Source organism: Vipera berus (genome assembly GCF_964194415.1).
Source record: "Vipera berus genome assembly, chromosome: 14".
NCBI classification, from domain to species: domain Eukaryota; kingdom Metazoa; phylum Chordata; class Lepidosauria; order Squamata; family Viperidae; genus Vipera; species Vipera berus.
Window position 1 is genome coordinate 8,497,967 of NC_138217.1, and position 20,265 is coordinate 8,518,231.

A 20,265-nucleotide genomic window follows, 5' to 3' on the forward strand; every position below is an offset into this window, starting at 1 on the left:
TGGAGGATACGCGGTAAAAGAGAGAACAGGCAGGGGCCTCAGTCTAAAAACTTGGTGCTTTGGATGAAAAAAGTGACGTTCCCCAATGCGAGGCCTCTGCATTGATCTGAAGCTCCCAATCCACACACAAAATCTAATATTTTGGGATCAACTATCGCCCCTGTAAGCAAGTCATCCAGAATCATCCTTGCACGATTTTTCTACCCTGGATCCTTTTGAAGCTGGTTGGGTTTGTTCATGTGCCTGGTTTAACCTTCATGTTGAATTTTTATTTTGGCTTTGTTATTGTTTTGTACGCTAATCAGCTTTGCTGGAAAGGTTGAGGAGTGTGCCTTTTTCTTTTTAGATTTTTTTTTAACCCCATCTTTATTATTTTTATAAAAAAAAACTTAATATGGTGAACACACCTAATATTCCTTCCTGATTCTATTTTCCCAGCCATAACAATCCCATGAGGTGGGTTGGGCTAAGAGTGAGAGGGACTGGCCCTAGCCTTTCATGCTTGAGGTGGGATTAGAACTCACAGTCTCCTAATTATTGGCTGAAAGTTCCCCAGCCAGCTTTCGTGCCTAAGATGAAACTAGAACTCCCAGTCTCCTGGTGACTGGTCCAAAGTCACCCAGCCAGTTTTCATGCCCAAGGTGGGACTAGAATTCACCGTCTCCGGATGATCGGTCCAAAGTCACCCAGCTAGCTTTCATGCCTAAGATCGAACTAGAACTCCCAGTCTCCTGGTGACCGGTCCAAAGTCACCCAGCCAGTTTTCATGCCCAAGGTGGGACTAGAACTCACCGTCTCCGGATGATTGGCAGAAAGACCTTCAGCTGGCTTTCATGCCTAAAGTGGGGCTAGAACTCGCCGTCTCCCTCTTTCTAGCCTGATGCCTTCACCACGAGTCCAACGGGCCAAATTTCTTATTTCTCTTGTGCCTTTCCCCCCCCCCCCCAGCGAGGTGGTGAGTGTGGCTTGTGAAAAGCGGACCCTCTCCGTGTTTTCGGCGTGTGGCCGTCGCCTCCTCCCTCCCATCGTCCTGCATTCCCCCATCTCCACGTTGCACTGTACAGGGTTTTACATCATGGCTCTCACCACAGCGGCAACCCTATCGGTCTGGTAAGCGCTGAACATCTCTCCCCCTCCCCGACCGTCTTTTCGTGTCTTCCTTTTTGCAAAGACGTGTCACGTGGAACGGAATGACCCTTTTGTCCTCCCACATCTTTCCCCCCCCCCTCTTTTTAGGAACGTGCGGAAGCAGTCAGTGGTGGTGAAAGACGAGTCCCTGCAAACCATTTTAGCAGGTAATGACAGTCAAGTCACCCGGGGCCACCGAAATACTCTTTTACAGATCGTCCTGGGAGTAACATCCCTTTGTTTAGCGACTCTTCCAAGTTTTCACAGCGCAAAAAAAAAAAGGGACTTGCCACTGGCCCTTGCACGTATGACTGTCACAGCATCCCCAGGCTCACGCACACAGTCAAGTTTTGGGTGCTTGGCAACCAGCACGTGTTTACAACAGTTGCGGGTCCCAAGAGCAATGCCATTCGCTTAACCGCTGAGCGACTCATTGAACAACCGCAGCAAGTTTGCTTAATAGCCGCGGCCCAAAAGGTCGTAAAATTGGGCTGACGTACTTAATCACCACTTCCTCGGCAGCAGAAATTCTGGTCGCTACCATTGTTAAGTGAATAATACAGTCATTAAGCAAGTCTGGCTTAATTGAGCGGTTGTTAGACTGGAATGTTGACAATAATAATCACCTTGTTGTAAGTCTGAGGACCACATGTAGGTCCCTTTTTTTCAGTGCCACTGTAACTTCCAACGGTCCCTAAATGAACAGTTGTAAGTCAAGGACTGTCCTTCACCCATCAGCTGATGAGTCCCGTCCCATGTTTCTGCTCCCAAGAAAACTGATGGGTATGTTTGACCTTGGCAGGAAGCGAAACCACCGTCTCTCAAATCTTGCTGACTCAGCATGGCATCCCCCTGATGAATATGTCGGATGGAAAAGCATATTGCTTTAATCCTTCTCTGTCTTCCTGGTGAGTCTCAAAGTGGGAGATAAAGGGGAGGCGATTCTTTTAAGGGCTAAGCAGGATAGATCTGCAGTTAATGCTTCCGGAACAAACTATTGTTCTGTCCCAGCCTACGGAAGTCCTTGTTATGCTCACAAGGAGAAAACCCCTTTTCCAAGAAACAGGCAGGAACCGTAAGAAAAAAACAACCCCTTTTATTATTCACAGACCTGAGTCGATATCCAAGGCAAACAAACCCAGTCCACAGAAACTCGACCCTCAACACGAACGGTTGCCTTTGGCAACCAGCACCTCCCACACCTTCCCTTTTATAATTCAGCCAAGGCGTGGCTTCCTAACACCTTCTCCTTTGCCTTTGGAGCCGCCCCATTGCATTCCTCTGTCCTACTCGCTTCTCTTGCCTGCGCTTTCGTGCATCCTGGATTTGTCCCAACTGTGCTTCATCGCTGTCCAACTCAGTCTCCCAGCACAGCTGTGTCTCAGCCTGAGCGCGAGTAGAGGGGCCAGGCTCCTCGTCCGACTGTAAGTCTTGGAGCTACTCAGAGCCTTCCTCTGACTCTTAATGTCACTCCAGGCCCCTCCTCCTCCTCCTCTGAGTCCTCAGACTCAGCTGCCAGATCCAGTGGCTGGCCAGGAATCACAACAACAATCAGTAAACATGGCAATAAGGTGTGGTTTTATTTTGCCCCATTCCTGTCCTGCACGAAAGATCAGGCCCACCCATGAACTTCCAGTTAAACTGATTCATTCCTACTCGTGTCTGTGCCCAGGAATCTTCCCAACTCATGCTTAACACTAGTTTGGAGTTAGATAAGAATTCAAGGGGAAATTGGACTTGGAAGTAATTGTGGTTACAAAGGGATTCTAGGCTGATGCCTCTCTTGACCCCACCCTCAGGTTCCGCCACTCTTTGTCCTACAAGTTTCTTGGGCTTGCTGTCAATTACAAGAATACAGGTGGTGGTGGTTGTTTTAAACTGGAAACCTATTTCGCAGTTGGCCAGCCTGTTTTAAGTGGAAGTCTGGCTTTGCACGGCGGGATGAATCTAAACGGGAATCGAGGGTCCTCCGTTGGGCTGGATGGGAAATGAAATGGGTTAAGTTTCCAACTTGCGAGTGTTTAATTTTGCAAGCAGGCCTGTCCTTCCCCCCCCCCCCTCGGTTAACTGTGACGTGTTCTCTCTTTCCAGGAACCTTGTCTCTGACAAGCAGGAAATGTTGGCACAATGCGCAGACTTCAGGAGCAGTCTACCATCCCAGGAGGCCATGCTGTGTTCGGGACCTTTATCCATCATCCAAGGACGGATGTCTAAGTACGACCTTGTCTGTCTCGCTCAACCTCTCTGCCTTTAGCCATCGGGCCATCGCAATGGGCCAAGCACCTTGACCACCAAAAGCTTGGTGACCCCCTCTGAACACAGCAGCCCCTGTTGGGAACTGTGCAGTTCCCCCCCCCCCCAAAAAAGCTTCCTTCGTAGTTTTCCTGTGAAATGCAGGGGAAATCGGGCGATTCAGGCAGTTCAAACGAGTGCAGGTAGTCCTCGACTTGCAACCGTTCATTTAGTGTCCTTTCAGAATGGCAACAACCCTGGAAAAAGTGACCTAGGACCGTTTTTCACACTTAACGACGGTTGCAGCATCCCCGTGTCACGTGATCAAAACTCAAAATGCTTGGCAACCGACTAGTATTTTATGACGGTCTCAGTGTCCCGAGGACACGTGATCCTCCCTTTGCAACCTTCTGGCAAGCAAAGTCAGCGGCGTTCACTTAGCATCCGTGTGACTTGCTTAACAATTGCTATGATTCGCTTAGCAACAGTGGCAAGGAAAGTCGTAGAATGTGGCAAAACGCATGTAACAAGTGCTTCGCTTAGCAACCTAGGTTTTGGGCTCGATTGCGGTCGTAAGTCAAGGACTACCTTGATAAAGATTTATTGCAAGCTTAAGAACTTGGCCAAGCAACAGTCAAGCGAAATGAGCGGGAGATAAGAAAGGCATTCAAGGTGGGCTGGATTTAGATCTCTTGTGGGCGCGCAGGGACTCGTGACTGATGACGCCTTTGACCATTCCTCCCTCGCGCTCAGCCTGGTCATCTCCTACACCTCCTTCTATTCTCAGCTCCTAAAAGCTGCCTCCTCTTTGTTCCTTCCCACAGCTCTGGGCGACAGGCAGCCAAATTGTTCTCCATGCCTCATTTGGTGCAGCAAGAAACTACCACGGCGTACCTGGAGAATCAGGTGGCCTCTGCCCTGGCTTTACAGTCAAGCCATGAATATCGTCACTGGCTGCTTATCTATGCACGGTACCTGGTTAAGGAAGGTAAGGAGTGATGCACTTGGTGACGGTGTCAAAGGTCTCGTCGCAGGATGTTCGCCGTTCCAAGCAAAACTGCCTTTTGCAATTGACCAACAGGGAAGTTGTCAATGCCGATGGTGTTCAGGTGGTGCTCCAGATGTTTGGGGATTCTTACTATGGTTGTCTGTACAGATGTTCAGACTGGATTTGGCATTGAGTCCTAAGGACCTGGAATAGGCAGATGTTTTTAATAATATCAAAGATGTTGTCGCAGGATGTGAGCTGTTCCAAGTAACGTGGCCTTCTGCAACTGACTGACGGAGATGTTGTCAATGCCAGCGTTGTGGTTTGTCACACGGTCATCCAGATGTTTAGACTGGATTTGGCATTTTTCTCCACTTTTTGAGTCCTTCCTAAGCATCTGGGATATGCAAATGTGTGATGGTATCCTTGCAGGATGTCAGCTGTTCCACGTCAAGCTGCCTTTTGCTATTGATGGATGGGATTCTTGTCAATACTGATGGGGTTCATGTGGTGTTCCAGATGTTGGGGGATTCTTATGATTACGGTGTGTTGCACAGTCAAGCCAGATGCTTGGACTGGATTTGACATTTTTACCCATCTCTTGAGTCTTTCCAGAGGACTTAGGATAGGCCGGCATCGTTGCTTGATTGGGATCGTTACAGAATGTCAGCCCTTCCAAGCACAGCTGCCTTTTGCAATTGACCAGTAGGGATGTTGTCAATGCCAATGATATTCACATGGTGCTCCAGACATTTGGGGGTGGCACCCCAGGCACCTATTGTTACTAAATGAGTTGGAGGAGAGTATTGCCCTGTTCGTGACTCTTCTTCTTTTTTTGACTGTCTTCCTCAGGCTTTGAATATCGCTTGAGGGAATTATGCAAGGATTTGTTAGGCCCTGTCCATTCTTCCTCTGCGAGTCAGTGGGAATCGACCGTCGTGGTAAGCATTGTGGTTTTTTTTTGGGGGGGGGGAAGAACACACAAAATTATATTTCCCTCCCTCCCTCCCTAGCTCAGCTGCAGAATGGTTCAGCGTTGGCCTGAACGTGGCCATCTTCCAGCGTTCCCTTTCCCAGCCCTACAGGATGGAATGTGTGGCATACCAATAATCCTCGACTTACGACCACGACTGAGCCCAAAATTTCTGTTGCTGGCCAAGAGATTTGTTAAAATGGATTTTCGTCGTCTTTTACGACCTTTCCTCCCACACTTTGTGAAATGAATGGCTGCGGTCGTTAAGTTAGTAACGAGAGTTGTTAAGAAAGTCTGCCTTCCCCTCCCCCTTTTGACTTTGCTTGTCAGAGGGTCGCAAAAGGGGATCGCGTGACCCCAGGACTTATGCAGCCGTCGTAAATACGAGTCAGTGGCAAGCGGCTTCATTTTCATCCCGTGACCCTGGGGATGCGGCAGTGGTTGTCAGTGTGAAAAAGGGGTCCTAAGACACTTTTTTCCAGTGCCGTTGTAAACCTGGAACAGTCGCTAAATGGACTGTTGTAGGTCGAGGACTACCTGTATTGTTCAATGCCTTGTGAACAGTAGAACAGCTTCTACTCTAGACGTTTTCCTCCAGAGCCGCTTTCTGTAGATATAAGGTTCAAGCGAAGATTTTGCACCTTCTGCTTGATCCGTGGGGTCGTTTCCATGCAGACCAGTGACAGGAAACAGCTCAGTGCTCTGGCCATCCTGCCTCTGACTTCTGTGAGACGCTTATTTGTGTGTGTGTGTGTGTTTTGTGCAGGGCTTACGGAAACGGGACCTGCTCAAGGAACTGTTGCCCGTCATCGGGCAGAACCTTCGTTTCCAACGGCTTTTTACAGAATACCAGGAGCAGCTGGACATTTTGAAAGACAAGTAGCCTCCTCCGAGACCTTTTCTCCAGCCGATAGGAGAGCAGGGAAGAAACGGAGGGTCCGTTGGCAGAAGCTAGCGCTGCTGAGAAACGCGGGGCAGGAGCCAGGTCTGAGGTTCTTTTTTAAAAAAAAAAAAACCAAGCTAAAAATGTTGCCGTTTTTTAAAGAAGGATCGCGAGAGGAAAAGAGTGACAAGCTGGGAAAGGGACAGGATGAGTTCCTCGGTCCTCTCCTGGAAGTTGAGCATCACAGCTCATGGCTGTCGGGGGCCGTGAGAACGGTCTTCAAAGGGGACTGCTGGGACTCCAGATCTGACGTGGCAGATATCGAAAAGACACGTTTTGTGAGCCTTTTGAAATGTCCTTTGAAAAGCACATGACAAGAAGCTAAAATGAATGTCACACAGCCCCTCCTTACTGAGGATTTATATGTATTGGGGTGATCAAAGGAGGAGGAGCCGCCCCAAACAGGAAAACCAGAAAAGTCCCTAGAGAATTATGCAGCCCACAAACTCTTTCGATTGCCGACAACAATTAGAAACGAGAGGCTGTTTGATCACAACGGACTATTTTTATACTAGAATTTGCTAACTTGTAATATGAGAATTTTATTTGGCCCATAATTTTCCCCCATCCCAACCCCTCTTCCCCCGGGTCCTCTTGTTATATCAAACGTAACTTCATTAATTATGACAGCTACGTTGCTGAACAATTGTACCAAAATAAATGTCTGTCTCTTTTTTTTTTTTAACTATTTGTAAAAGGTATTGGCAAAATGGGAAGGGATAGGTAAAAACGGAAGGGATTTGGGAGGGAGGGAATTTTTTTTTTTTGTAAGTACAATTAATAAATGAACGTTGCATTGATTTCAGAACAAACATGAATGTCTCTGTGCTGCTTGTGGTAGCATTAAATGTACAAGCCCCCACCCGTAAAAAAAATATCTTGAATTCGGCTTTCCTTATCGGTCGATAGTCGTTTTTATTTATTTTGGCGGTGGGTCCTCGTGTATCACCGGTCCAAAGCAGTTTGCAAAGCAAGGGAGATAATATCAGATTACACCAATGAATGACACATGACCTAATGAAGCAACATTCATGTAAATGGCCTTCCTGATGTTACATGCCGGATGTTTTCCAGAGTGTTACAATGTACTGTATAAACTTGCTGGTTTTAAGTCTTTTTTTTTCCTCATTTGCAACTGCATATTCTGTCCTGTAATAAAGATGTCTTTTTTTTTTAAGCATTTGCAAGGAATACTAGTTGCGGATTCCCAGACGGGATTTTCAACCTAGTTTATTAGGAGGGATTCTTCTAAAAAGCCACGTGATGTTGTTTCAGAGGGGTGGATCAGATTTGACCAATGGAAAAAAGGATGGGGCAGACACATCTGTTTTAAAAGCTTGTCTAAACATTCCAAGGATATATATATATATATTAAAAAATTAGTATATTATAGTCCAGATTAAGACTGAAGAGGTTCAGAGCAGAGTCCTCACTCAGCCGTGAAATTCATGATCTATCTTGAATTGTTTCAGGGATGGAAATGCAACAGGGTTAAATGATTTTGGGTGCAGAGACTCTCATGATTAGATTTTCCAAAACGGGACAAGTACTGTATGCTACATTGGCTTATAAAATTCTCTGGGTGTAGTAGATGGATGCATCAAGATTGTTTGGTGGGATATTTATTGTCATCCATTCAGGCTAGAACATGCTGGTGGCTGGTAGAGGGCGAAGTCAAAATTGGACAGGAGGAACTCGGCAGCAGGGCAGAGGTTGGATTAAGTTTAATAGTTGGGATCTCTGGTTTAAAAATGCTAGGTGCTTGCATTCAAGGGGAAACTCTCTGTCTTCACTTGGTTTTTGTGGAATTGGAAACTTTTCATTTTATGCAAACAACGCCCTGAACCTGGATCCATATTTATTACTGGAAAAATAAAAATGCTTTTTGAAGAGTGGCATTGCCTCCCCTTCTGCCTATAGGAATGAGCATGGCACGTCTGCATTATTTGTGACAGCAATAATGAAGTGGTTTGGGCAGATGCCTTAACTTCTCAATTTAGCTTAGAATCCCGGGCTGGTCTCAGAATTCACCAACCAGCTAAAGAAAGACCCGCCTTTATTACTGGCGAAACAAAAATAAATAAATATCCACGCTGGTTGGGGAATTCTGGGAATTTCAAAAGTTGCCAAGGTTGGCAATCTCTGCCCTAAAGCGACAAAAGAAGAAGCGGAACCTTTAGAGGCAGCTTGCTGTTTCCTCCAGCGGGCGGGACTGCTTTACGCGGCGCACCGCGCTAAACCGGAAGCGGGGCCTCGGAGCGTCTTTCCCGGAAGTGGAGTTTTTCGGACAGACGTTGCCGTTCCTCGCCGGGTGATTGCGGAGCGGAGCGGAGAAAGAGACCCGCGGCAGCCATGGGGAAAAGGCAGCACCAGAAGGACAAAATGTAAGCGAAGCGGCTCTGACGAGGTCGTGGGGCGCCTTGGAAGGTCTCCGGAAGTGGCATCTCGGCCCAGCCTACCTGGCAGGGAGGTTGTTTATTTATTTATTTATTGATGGGATTTATATCCCGCCCTATCTCCTGAAGGACTCAGGGCGGCTCACAATAAAACATATAATAAGTGCATAAATCAAGATAAATGAAATTGAGAACATCAGTGCAATAAAAAATTAGAGAATTTAAAAATGAATTAAAAATACTAAATATAAATTAATTAAGATGCCTGTCAGTCTAGGTCAGCTTGGTGGAACAGGTGTGTTTTGAGGCCGCGGCGAAAGGATTGGAGGTTTTGGGCTATCCGAAGCTCAGGGGGGAGCTGATTCCATAGGGTTGGTGCTCCCACAGAGAAGGCCCTCCCCCTGGGGGTCGCCAGCCGACATTGCCTAGCTGACGGTACCCTGAGGAGGCCTTCTCTGTGTGAGCGTACTGGACGATGGGAATTTGTTCCCGGCAGCAGATGGTCCTGCAAGTATCCCGGACCTAAGCCATGTAGGGCTTTAAAGGTAAGTACCAGCACCTTAAATCTCACCCGGAGGGCAACTGGTAGCCAATGCAGCTCCCGCAGGAGGGGTGTAATATGGGAGTATCGGGAAGCTCCCATCACAACCCGCGCAGCTGCATTCTGCACCAGCTGAAGCCTCCGGGTGGTCTTTAAGGGCAGCCCCATGTAGAGAGCATTACAGTAATCAATACGGGAGGTAACGAGTGCGTGGGTGACTGTACGTAGGGCATCTCGGTCCAAAAAGGGGCGTAATTGGTATATAAGACGAATCTGGGCAAATGCCCCCCTAGCCACGGTTCCCATGTGATCTTCAAAACTGAGTCGTGAATCTAGGAGGACGCCCAGATTGCGTGCTTTATCAATGGGAGGTAACATCTCTCCTCCTATAGTCAGAGATGGAACCTCTTGGACTAAACGAGATGACGGTATGTACAGCCACTCAGTCTTGGCCGGGTTGAGTCGAAGCCTGTTTTCTCCCATCCAAATCTGTACCGCTTCCAGACAACGGGACATCACATCGAGGGCATCACTGGGTTGGTTCGGGGTGGAGATGAATAGCTGGGTATCATCAGCATATTGATGATGTTACGGGGAGGAAAAGGGTTCCTGAAGGGGTTTCAGTCCGGGCACTGGCTCTTTGCTTCCTCGGACTCTCTCCTGCCAAGCTGAAGGCGAGGAGGGAAGCCAACGAATCATTCACTGCGATAGATAGATAGATAGATAGATAGATAGATAGATAGATAGATAGATAGATAGATAGATAGATAGATAGATATAAATATGATTGATAAATATGATATAGATAGATATGATTGATATGTTAGAGATAGATATAAATATTGATAGATGTGATATAGATAATAGATAATAGAAAGATATGATTGATAGATATGATAGATAATAGATATGATTGATGGATATAATATAGATAATAGATATATAATAGATAAATGATTGATAGATATGATATTGATAGATTAGATGATAGATATGATTGATAGATTGATAGAGATGATATAGATATGATTGATAGATATTGATATTGATATGATTGAGATAGATATGATTGATAAATTGTTAGATTGTAGAGATAGATGATAGATAATAAATATGATTGATAGGTGATAGATATGATAGATAGATGATAGATAAATATGATTGATAGAGATGATAGATTAATAGACATAAATATTGATAGATATGATAGATAATAGAGATGATATAGATAAGATTAATATAGAGATATAGATAGATATGACTGATAGAAATAGATATGATTGATAAATTGATAGATATGATAGGTATAGGTATAGCTAGAAAGATAGAGATAAATATGATTGTTAGATAGATAGATGATAGATAGATAGATAGATAGATAGATAGATAGATAGATGATAGATAGATAGATAGATAGATAGATAGATAGATAGATAGATAGATAGATAGATAGATAGACAGACAGACAGACAGACAGATAACCCTCCTAAAGCGTGACTGTTATGGTATGCTTCCCATCATTCCCCTGTGCTACGTGGTGATTTGGCTCCAGTTTTCCTCCCTTCCTTCCCCTGCTTGCGCACACGCACCGCAGACATGATGGTGATTAGTCTGCAGTACCCATCACTACTAGTTACGGCAGTTTAACTTCAGACAGCATGGTTACCATGCATAGTCCAAGAGGCGTGGAGTGCACCGTTGAGGAAGACCATTCTGTCCCACACCCATCGCATTTGGGCTGCAATATTAGAGAGGACCGTTAGATGGCAGTGAGGAAAACCAGAAATCTTTAACTGCTGCCCCCTGTTGGTTTACAGCCCAGGTACACTCTACTCTGGCTCCATCCATTGGGTGCAAAAGGAACAGCTCTAGGGGATATGGTTCCCTCCAGCAGAGTTTCTCAGATTTGGAAATTTTAAGAAAACTGAACTTCAGAGTTGAAGTGCGCACATCTTAGTGGCCATGTTTTGAGAGTCACTGCCCTAGCATGTCAGAAAGGACACATACAGAGACTCTGTAATTAGAATCCAATGCCTCAATTCGCTTATCTGCCTTGCTTCCAGGTACATAAGTCTAGGTATATATAACTTTCTCTTTCTCTCTTAGGTACATAACATGTACAGAATATACCCATTTTTATGGAGGGAAGAAAGTTGGTATGTAACTAGACCTGTTGAATTTTTGTCTCATTTGCATGTCTAATTTATATTTGGGGTCCCTCCTGGGGGGTGGGTGGGTTCAAAGGAAGATGCTATGTGCCTCATTTTATCCCAGTTGTAAGATAGGCTAAATTAAAAGGGAAATTGGCCAAAGTCACTTAATTACAACATATTTATAGGGTATTCATGTGAAGATGAATATGCAGGATGTGTGAGATATATATATATATATATATATTTTTCTTTGAATAGAAATTCCACAGTCCAACTTCCGGCGCCTGCCTTTTGATCACTGTAGGTAAGTTTGAAAGAAATCAAAGAGTCATAAACATTATAAACATTATTACATTCTTTTCTTCACACTTTTATAGGCATCTTGAAAATTGCTTTCCGTTGGAATGAGTTTTTATGGGTGGGTTTGGTCATTCATCTGTGTGGGTTGGCTTAACGTTATGCCAAATGGATTCACTGTGCTTTTTTTATACTCAGATGGAATTCTTTTTCTCAATCCTAGCTTATCTTTGCAACCATTTGAATATCCAGTTTGCACACCAGATGGGACCATTTTTGATTTGCTGTAAGTTATCTTTATTCCAGTTTCTCTTACATTTGTTTTGTTTTCTTTTAACAAAAAAAACAACTTAAATGTAGAAACTAATGTCCAAGCAGTTCTGACTCTATGCCTGTCTTGTTTTAGGAATATTGTTCCATGGGTAAAAAAATACGGAACCAATCCAATCACAGGGGAGGTAAGTATCTCTGGATTTTAAAATGTGGGTTCCATTCTAGCCCCAGACCAGAAATATTAAAATCACAAAAAATGAGAGCTTGAAAAAGCAGGTGCAAAACCCCGTTTGGGATATGTATAAAGTAACAAGAAACAAGTCCCAAATATGTCACGTTTTTTAGGATAAGCCAGATCAGGAAACAGATACCACAAGATCCTACTGGTACTTTGTTATTGCAGTGTGGATCCGGCTGCTCTGGTCTTTATCACCTGCCATTCCCCCCCTCCCTGGCACACAACTTTTTTGAGGCGTGGTGGTGCAGTGGTTAGAATGCAGTATTGCAGGCTGTTTCTGCTGACTGCCGGCTGCCTGCAGTTTAGCAGTTCAATTCTCGCCAGCTCAAGGTTGACTCCATCCATCCATGGTGCACAGTGGTTAGAATGCAGTATTGCAGGCTGACTCTGCCCACTCTCAACAGTTCAATCCTGGCCGGCTCAAGGTTGACCCATCCTTCCATCCTTCCGAGGTCGGTAAAATGAGGGCCCAGATTGTTGGGGGGCAACAGGCTGACTGTTAACTGCTTAGAGAAGGCTGCAAATCCCTGTGAAGTGGTATATAAGTCTATCTGCTATTGCTGTAACACATTGCTATAATTACTGGGTGCTATTGCCCTTCCTTCCTTCCTTCCTTCCTTCCTTCCTTCCTTCCTTCCATCCTTCCTCCCTCCCTCCCTCCCTCCCTCTGCATAAATTCCACTCCCTTCTAGCACTGATGATGTTACCTAGTTTGGGTAATGAAATGTCTGCAAGAAAAGAAGCAAGCTCAGAGAATACCTAGGACCCCACAATCCATCCTTCCTTCCTTCCTTCCTTCCTTCCTTCCTTCCTTCCTTCCTTCCTTCCTTCCTTCCTTCCTTCCTTCCTTTCCTCCTTCCCTCCCTCCCTCCCTTCCTGCACTGAGGTTAGAATGCAAAATTGCAGGCTAACTCACTGCTCACTGCCAGACTGTGTAAACCGCTTACAGAGGGCTGTAAAGCACTATGAAGCGGTATATAAGTCTAATTGCTATTGCCCATCTATCCTCCCTCATCCCCCCCCATCTTCTAGCCGTTGATGGCAGGAGGATGTCTGCGAGGCGCCATGCCGAACCGACGTTAGCCACACGAAACGGTGTGAAACCCGGATCTGTGATTGTAAAAAACAAGTGTTGTTGTTGTTTTCTTTAAACACAAGGGGGCAGTCCGATCATTTGGCCTGAGACGTTTAGCCAGATCTCTGGATTTGCAGCAAATCCACTCCAGGGAAGATGATCCCTTTGCCTCTTCTAGGCTTTTGTTGTTGTTGTTGTTGTTGTTGTTTTTCATGGCTGTGTATTTGGAGACGGTCAGATAAATGACTGCTGATTCCTGGAGATGTTTTTTTCCGGGAAGATCTGGGAGCAGGGGATTCATTTTAATTGGGGTTTTTAATAGTACAGGGTTGATTTAATATTTTTTAAATTGGGTTTTAACTTTTGTATGGTTGATTTTTAACTCCCTGTAAACCGCCCTGAGTCCTCAGGGAAAGGGCGGTATATAAATGCAATCAAATAAATAAATAAGTAGCCCAAACTAACCCACATCAAACTTTTTGTGTAGCTGTTCGTGAGAAGAGTCTATGGACCGGGGGTGGGTTTGGGGACCCCTGGTTTAGGGAGATTCTCCAGGTCCTCCAGATCACGGTTGTGCCCAGCTGAGGAATTCTGGGAGTTGAAGTCCACAAGTCACCGAAGGGCCACGTTTGAAGACACACACACACACACACACACCCCGCTCGAACAGATCTTTTAAGAAAGCCTGGTGGTGCAAGCTGATGTAGGGCCAAAGAGACGGCGGGCACCTTGGCAATCAAGCAAGCGGCAGAACATGGGCCTTAGAATCCCCCCCCCCGCGGCCTTCCTGCTCCTGCCTGCCTGCCTGCCGTAGAAGGGCGCCCTTTGATCTCCCTCTTTCGTTTTCTTTCCTCTTGAATTTGCCCCAGTGCCCTAGTGACCCACGCAGTCGGAGAGGGCCCTTCTCTCCGTGCCGGGAAGAGGGAATGATGTCAGCTGGCAAGCAGGAAGGAGATACGCAGCAAGGCTGACTTGTTCGGGATTGCGGCAAACTAGGTCACATTGCCACAAGTAGCTCAGCTGGCTGGGAGGACCCTGATCCTGGAACACCAGCCCCACGAGAGCTGCCCAAAAAAGTGTGTGGGGGTGTCTTTCTTTCTTTCTTCCTTCCTTCCTTCCTTCCTTCCTTTCTTTCTTTCGTTCTTCTTTCTTCCTTCCTTCCTTTCTTTCTTTTTCTTTCTCTTTCTTTCTTTCTTTCTTTCTTTCTTTCTTTCTTTTTCTTTCTCTTTCTTCCTTCCTTCCTTTCTTTCTTTCTTTCTTTCTTTCTTTCTTTCTTTCTTTCTTTCTTTCTTTCTTTCTTCTTTCTTCCTTTCTTCCTTCCTTTCTTTTTCTTCTTTCTTTCTTTCTTTCTTTCTTTCTTCCTTTCTTTCTTTCTTTCTTTCTTTCTTCTTTCTTCCTTTCTTCCTTCCTTCCTTTCTTTTTCTTTTTCTTTCTCTTTCTTTCTTTTTTTTCTTTGTTTCTTTGTTTCCTTCTTTCTTCTTTCTTTCTTTCTCTTTCTTTTCTCATTCATCCTTTCTCTTTTATTTCTTTTCCTTCTCTCATTTTTTTCTCCTCTTTTCTCTCCGTCTGTCTGCTTTCTTTCCTGTTCCTTTCTCCGTTTTTCTTTTTCTTTCTTTCCTTCTTTCTCTTGTTCTTCCTTTTCTCATTCTTCCTCTTTTTCTTTTCCTTTTCTCTTTCTTTTCTTTCTTTTTTCTGTCCATCTGCTGTCCTTCCTTTCGCTCTTTGTTTGTTTGTCTTTTCTCTTTCTTCCTTTCTTTACTTTTCCTTCCTTCCAAGCCCAGGCCTTGCCATGTCATTGGCCACAGCTTCCCAGCTGCAACATCCTGGAATGCTACCAGCAGCTGTTGTTGGGTCCAATGTGACTTGGCCACCACAATTTACCCTGTGAGGGTGTGTGTGTGTGTGTGTGTGTGTGTGTGTGTGTGTGTTCACAGATGGCTCCGAGGACCGCATGGAACAGCAATCCCATATGGAGCCTGCTGTTGTGAAAAAGGCTCCGAGCTGAATCATTAGTGTTGATCATTTTCGTTTTTTTGTTTTGCTATCTTCCCTTAATTCTCCGGGCTTGAGGGGGTGGGGGGGGTGGGAGAAAAAAAATAAATCTGTTGATTTCCTGCCGTGGGTCCTTTCGCTTCTAGTTGGCGTTTCTCCCTGATGTTTTCTTTCTCTGCTGGAGATGGAAAGTTGGAGTAGCTATTAAGCTAGATGGTGACCAAAGAAACACATATACACACACACACATATATGTTTTTAGGCCCAGAAAGAATTCCTGATTTGGAAAAAAATTAGAGCAAGGTTTTACACGCCGCCTGGCTTGTTCTGAAGCAAGTTGAAAGGTTTGTAAGAAACCCAAGAGAATTTATTCACCATCTTTTCTACGTGGTCCTTGACTTTACCACAGTCCATTTAATGACCATATAAATGAATGAACCTTTATTGTCAAAGTACAACATATATACATTGAGATTGGCTGAGCCTCCCTTCCACCATCTTGTTACACCATGTGAGCCATGTGAGCTAATGCCTCCTTAAGTAACACCAGCTGCCTGCAATTAGTGCAGGTTCGAGTCCCACCAGGCTCAAGGTTGACTCAGCCTTCCATCCTTCCGAGGTAGGTAAATGAGGACCCAGATTGTTGGGGGCAATAAGCTGACTTTGTAATAATGCCGCTTGGGGTGTGTGTGAAAGCCCTAATAAGCAGGCATATACATAGAATGAAGGCTATTGCTAAGCTTGTAAGCCGCCCTGAGTCTTCGGAGAAGGGCGGGATATAAATGGAATTAAAATAAAATAAATAAAAATAATTGTAAAAGCTAAAGTTACAAAGCCACAGGAAAAAGGGACCTATGACCGTTTTTCACTCTTAATGACCATCGCAGCATCCCCATGATCAAAATTCAGACCCTTGGCAACTGGTTCATATTTATGACGGGTGTGTGTGTGTGTGTGTGTGTGTGATGTGATTGCCTTTTGTGACCTTCTGACAAGCAAAATCAGCGGGGAAACACTTAACCATGTCACTAACTGAACCACTGCAATCATTCACTTCACAGGCGTGGCAAGAAAGATCGTAAAATGGGGGGGCAACTTAACTAATGTCTTGCTGAGCTGCAGAAATTCTGAAAGCTCCATTGGGGTCATAAGTCAAGGACCACCTGGTATGCCTAGAACGATAAAAGAGACTTGGGCAACAATTGCCTGGGATTTTAAAATAAAATAAAATTAGAACTTGGATCTGAGCAAGCCAGTTTAAACTGACCAGAAACGAAGGAGAGAATAACAAGTGTTTCTTTTAGGGGGCAAATTAATCGGCTTCATTTCAACCCTAACTTGCTTTGTGACTTTCCTGCAGACTGTCAACGCTGCTAACATCGGATGTTTTTGCTTTGACAACAGATGGAGATGCAACCGTTTTCTCCTTATGTTTTACTCTTAGAGTTAGAGTTAGACGATGCTGGGGGGAGGAATGTGCATGAAATAAAATGTACTGTAAAACTTTTATTTTATTTATTTTATTTATTTTAATTCCATTTATATCCCGCCCTTCTCCGAAGACTCAGGGCGGCTTACAAGCTTAGCAGTAGCCTTCATTCTATGTATATGCCTGCTTATTAGGGCTTTCACACACACCCCAAGCGGCATTATTACAAAGTCAGCTTATTGCCCCCAACAATCAGGGTCCTCATTTTACCTACCTCGGAAGGATGGAAGGCTGAGTCAACCTTGAGCCTGGTGGGATGCGAACCTGCACTAATTGCAGGCAGCTGGTGTTACTTAAGGAGGCATTTTTTCAATAAAAACAGAATAAAAAAGAGAACAGAGAGTTTAGCTAGACATAACAATGCTGAACCTAGCGTGAGAACCAAGGTTATCGAAATAAGAGATGATAAGGAATTGGCGGGCTGGAGAACTGGAGGGGAAGCCTGCATTTCAAACTAATTGGAGAATGTGATTTATGACTGTTAACTGGAGGAGGGAATTGTGCTTTGATACTACGTGCTCAAGAGGAGGGGAATTCAATTTTTGGCTTCAACTGCATTAGTGCCGACGCTACGCTACTCGAATAAAGATTCTTTAAGCTAAACAATGCCTCGAAGTTCTGTGAAGAGTTTCATCTGTCGGAACCAGGACACAGACACTGTTGTTGCAGTTGTCACATTTGATCAGCTGAACTGGCTATCAAGTGTTTGCTAGAATATCACAACTTTTATTTTGTTTTTTGTTTTTTTCCCTTTTGGGGTGTTTGTGTGCGCTTCAACTGAAGTCCACGGCAGAGCGGGCAATTAACCATTGTGCGTGTTTTGTCTCCCGCAGAAGCTCGAGGCCAAATCTCTCATCAAGCTGAACTTTGCTAAAAACCAAGACGGTGAGTTGGCACAATTGTTTGGTTTTTTTTTGTTTCGTGGTTGTTGTTTTTTTAAAGAAGAAAAGTGAATACGACGACTGTGCAGATCACAAAGAGGCCTCGGGGGGAGCCGGGAACAAAGGATTCTGCCGCTCTTTAACGACCGCACCTGGGCCTGAAAAATTCTGTCACGCAGCGAGACCGTTGTTAAGCGGGTTTTGCTCCATTTCACAATCTTTCCCCGCCACTGTTGTTTTAAGTGAAATCGCTACCGTGGCTAAGTGAGTAACTCGGTCGTTAAAGAGAATTTGGCTTCCCCCTGTTGACTTTCCTTGTCAGAAGATTGCAAAAGGGGATCACGTCACACACACACACACACCGGGACACCGCAACCGTCATAAATACATTCCAGTTGCCACACATCGGAAATTTGTTCACGCGACCCCGTCGCAAGTGTGGAAAGCCAGCGTAAAGTCCCTTTTTTCAATGCTGTCGTAACTTCCGACAGTCACTCAATGAAGGATTGTAAGTTGTAAGCTCCGTTTCTCCTCTTCCTTTATAACTCAGTGTTAGTTTGCAAAGTCGTTCTCGGCTCCCGCTATTTATCTAATTCTCGTCGTCGTTCTGGGTTATTTCTCTCCCCCCCCCAAATTTTAAGTCTTTAAGCCATTCGCTGAAGATCGACTTTATAAATTGCTTGTCGTCAGTTCTTCTTCTTTCGTCAGCTCCATTTTATAGGCTGCCCAGAAGGCCTAACCTTGACAAAATCGGTGAGGGTGTCGTGTGGAATGCTTTTGAGTCTTTTCTTAAACATGAGGGCTAGAAACCTGGGTTTGGATTTCTTTAATAGTTGTGGTTCAAGCTGCCGTGACCGAGGCCATATATGTTATTAACAGCTAAGTCTGCAGTTGGTTTGACATCCATCTCTTTTTTTGCCAAGAGCCCAGCCAGTGGAACTCTCTCCAGCATGAAATGACCTGGTGTTAAATCTGTCTGTTCCTCTTTGAGTGATCGTCAATTTTTTAAAACGTGTCAGCTGTTCCATACAAAGACGAGAAGGGTTCACAAACTAATTGGGTCTTTCTTTCTTTCTTTCTTTCCTTTCTCTCCTTCCCTCCCTCCCTCTCTCTCTCTCTCCACCTCCCCTTTCTCTCTTTCCCTTTCCCTTTTTCTTCCTTCCTTCCTTTCCCTTTCTTTTTCTTTCCCTTTCTTTTTTCTCTTTCTTTTTCTTTCTTTCTTTCTTTTTGCTTTTTTTTCCTTTCTCTCCTTCCCTCCCTCCCTCCCTCTGTCTCCACCTCTCCTTTCTCTCTTTCCTTTCTTTTTTCTTCCCTTTTTTCTTTACCTTCCTTCCTTTCCCTTTTTCTTTCTTCCTTTCTTTCCCTTTTTTCTTTCCCTTTCTTTTTTCTCTTTCTTTCTTTTTCTTTCTTTCTTTTTGCTTTTTTTTCCTTTCTCTCCTTCCCTCCCTCCCTCCCTCCCTCTGTCTCCACCTCTCCTTTCTCTCTTTCCTTTCTTTTTTCTTCCCTTTTTTCTTTACCTTCCTTCCTTTCCCTTTTTCTTTCTTCCTTCCTTTCCCTTTTTCTTTCTTCCTTTCTTTCCCTTTCTTTTCTTTCTTTCTCTTTTTGCTTCCTTTCCTTTCTCTCCTTTCCTCCCTCCCTCTCTCTCTCTCCACCTTCCCTTTCTCTTTCCTTTCTTTTTTCTTCCCCTTTTTTTCTTTCCCTTCCTTCCTTTGTTTTCCTTTTTCTTTCTTCCTCTTTCCCTTTCTTTTTTCTTTCTCTTTCTCTTTCTTCTTTCTTTCTTTCTCTTTCTTTCTTTCTTTCTTTCTTTCTTTCTTTCTTTTTCTTTCCTTTCTTTCTTTCTTTCTTCCTCCAGAACCCATTCCTTTTTACTGCTCTGTTTACCACATGAAATGTTTAATATTATTTGTTTTCCTCACCCTCTGAAAAATACACCGTTCAGTTTCGTCCAAAGTGAAATCTTTGGTGCACAATCAGATTGAGGGGGACTCACTTAAGTAGAAGGCCAGCCTGTTCCTCCTCAGCCTTGGATTTGCCCCAACCGCTTGGAAAGAGCCTCGGCTCCTGCAAACGTTTGGTCAGAGCTGGGCCTTTGAAAGGCAGGCTCATTAAATCATTTATTTCTCCCAGGGATTCTCAGCTGAAATTATATCTCAGCCTCTCTCCGAGGAACTCGCTGTGGATTTTATGGAGCTTTTGTTCTTACCAAAGACCCGATGATGCCTACGCAGAGGCGGGTTTAAGATTCTGGTCTTGTGGAATTCTAATTTATTCGGTTGAAATATTTATGGCCCGACATGGTTTCAAGGATCTCAAAAGCAGTTACAATTGCAGAATTGGAAAGGGCCATTTAGCTGTAAAGATCAACTCTCTCTAGTCAATGCAGAAATCCAAATTAAAGTGTCTCTTAGCTTGATTAGCTTGGCGTGAAAACCAGATTTGCTCCCCACTGCTCTAGACACGCTCACTGCAGAGATTTCGCTAATATTTCATCAGAACATGCCTTTTGGTGAAACCATCCTGACAAACCTGAAGATCTGCTAGCCATCTTCTTTCAGGGTTAAGTTTTCCCTCTGCTTAAGGGACCAGGTTAGAAACCAGGTGGCTGTGAGTTCTAGTGCTGCCTTGGGCATGAAAGCCAGCTGAGTGACTTTGGGCCAATCGTTAGG

At 44.6% G+C, this 20,265-nt stretch overlaps 2 protein-coding genes across 5 annotated transcripts in view; both read left to right on the plus strand.

The window, feature by feature from the left end:
* HIRA (histone cell cycle regulator) overlaps nt 1-7,444 on the plus strand; it is a 31,726-nt gene extending 24,282 nt beyond the window's left edge. For 3 of the 4 annotated variants that reach the window (XM_081338677.1, XM_081338678.1, XM_081338679.1), the window contains 7 exons: nt 949-1,110; nt 1,237-1,295; nt 1,931-2,036; nt 3,220-3,342; nt 4,185-4,348; nt 5,201-5,289; nt 6,088-7,444. In XM_081338677.1, coding sequence (XP_081194803.1) covers nt 949-1,110; nt 1,237-1,295; nt 1,931-2,036; nt 3,220-3,342; nt 4,185-4,348; nt 5,201-5,289; nt 6,088-6,204 — 820 coding nt within the window. In that variant the 3' untranslated portion in view covers nt 6,205-7,444. Of the gene's footprint in view, nt 1-948; nt 1,111-1,236; nt 1,296-1,798; nt 1,898-1,930; nt 2,037-3,219; nt 3,343-4,184; nt 4,349-5,200; nt 5,290-6,087 lie in introns of those variants that run through there. The other variant, XM_081338680.1, reaches the window with a different exon arrangement.
* A 1,078-nt stretch (nt 7,445-8,522) lies between these two features.
* Nucleotides 8,523-20,265, plus strand: part of PPIL2 (peptidylprolyl isomerase like 2) — a 31,514-nt gene continuing 19,771 nt past the window's right edge. The window contains exons 1-6 of the mRNA XM_081338857.1: nt 8,523-8,648; nt 11,308-11,357; nt 11,613-11,658; nt 11,875-11,937; nt 12,058-12,109; nt 17,552-17,603. Of these exons, the coding sequence (XP_081194983.1) occupies nt 8,617-8,648; nt 11,308-11,357; nt 11,613-11,658; nt 11,875-11,937; nt 12,058-12,109; nt 17,552-17,603 (295 nt within the window). The 5' untranslated portion in view covers nt 8,523-8,616. The remainder of the gene's footprint in view (nt 8,649-11,307; nt 11,358-11,612; nt 11,659-11,874; nt 11,938-12,057; nt 12,110-17,551; nt 17,604-20,265) is intronic.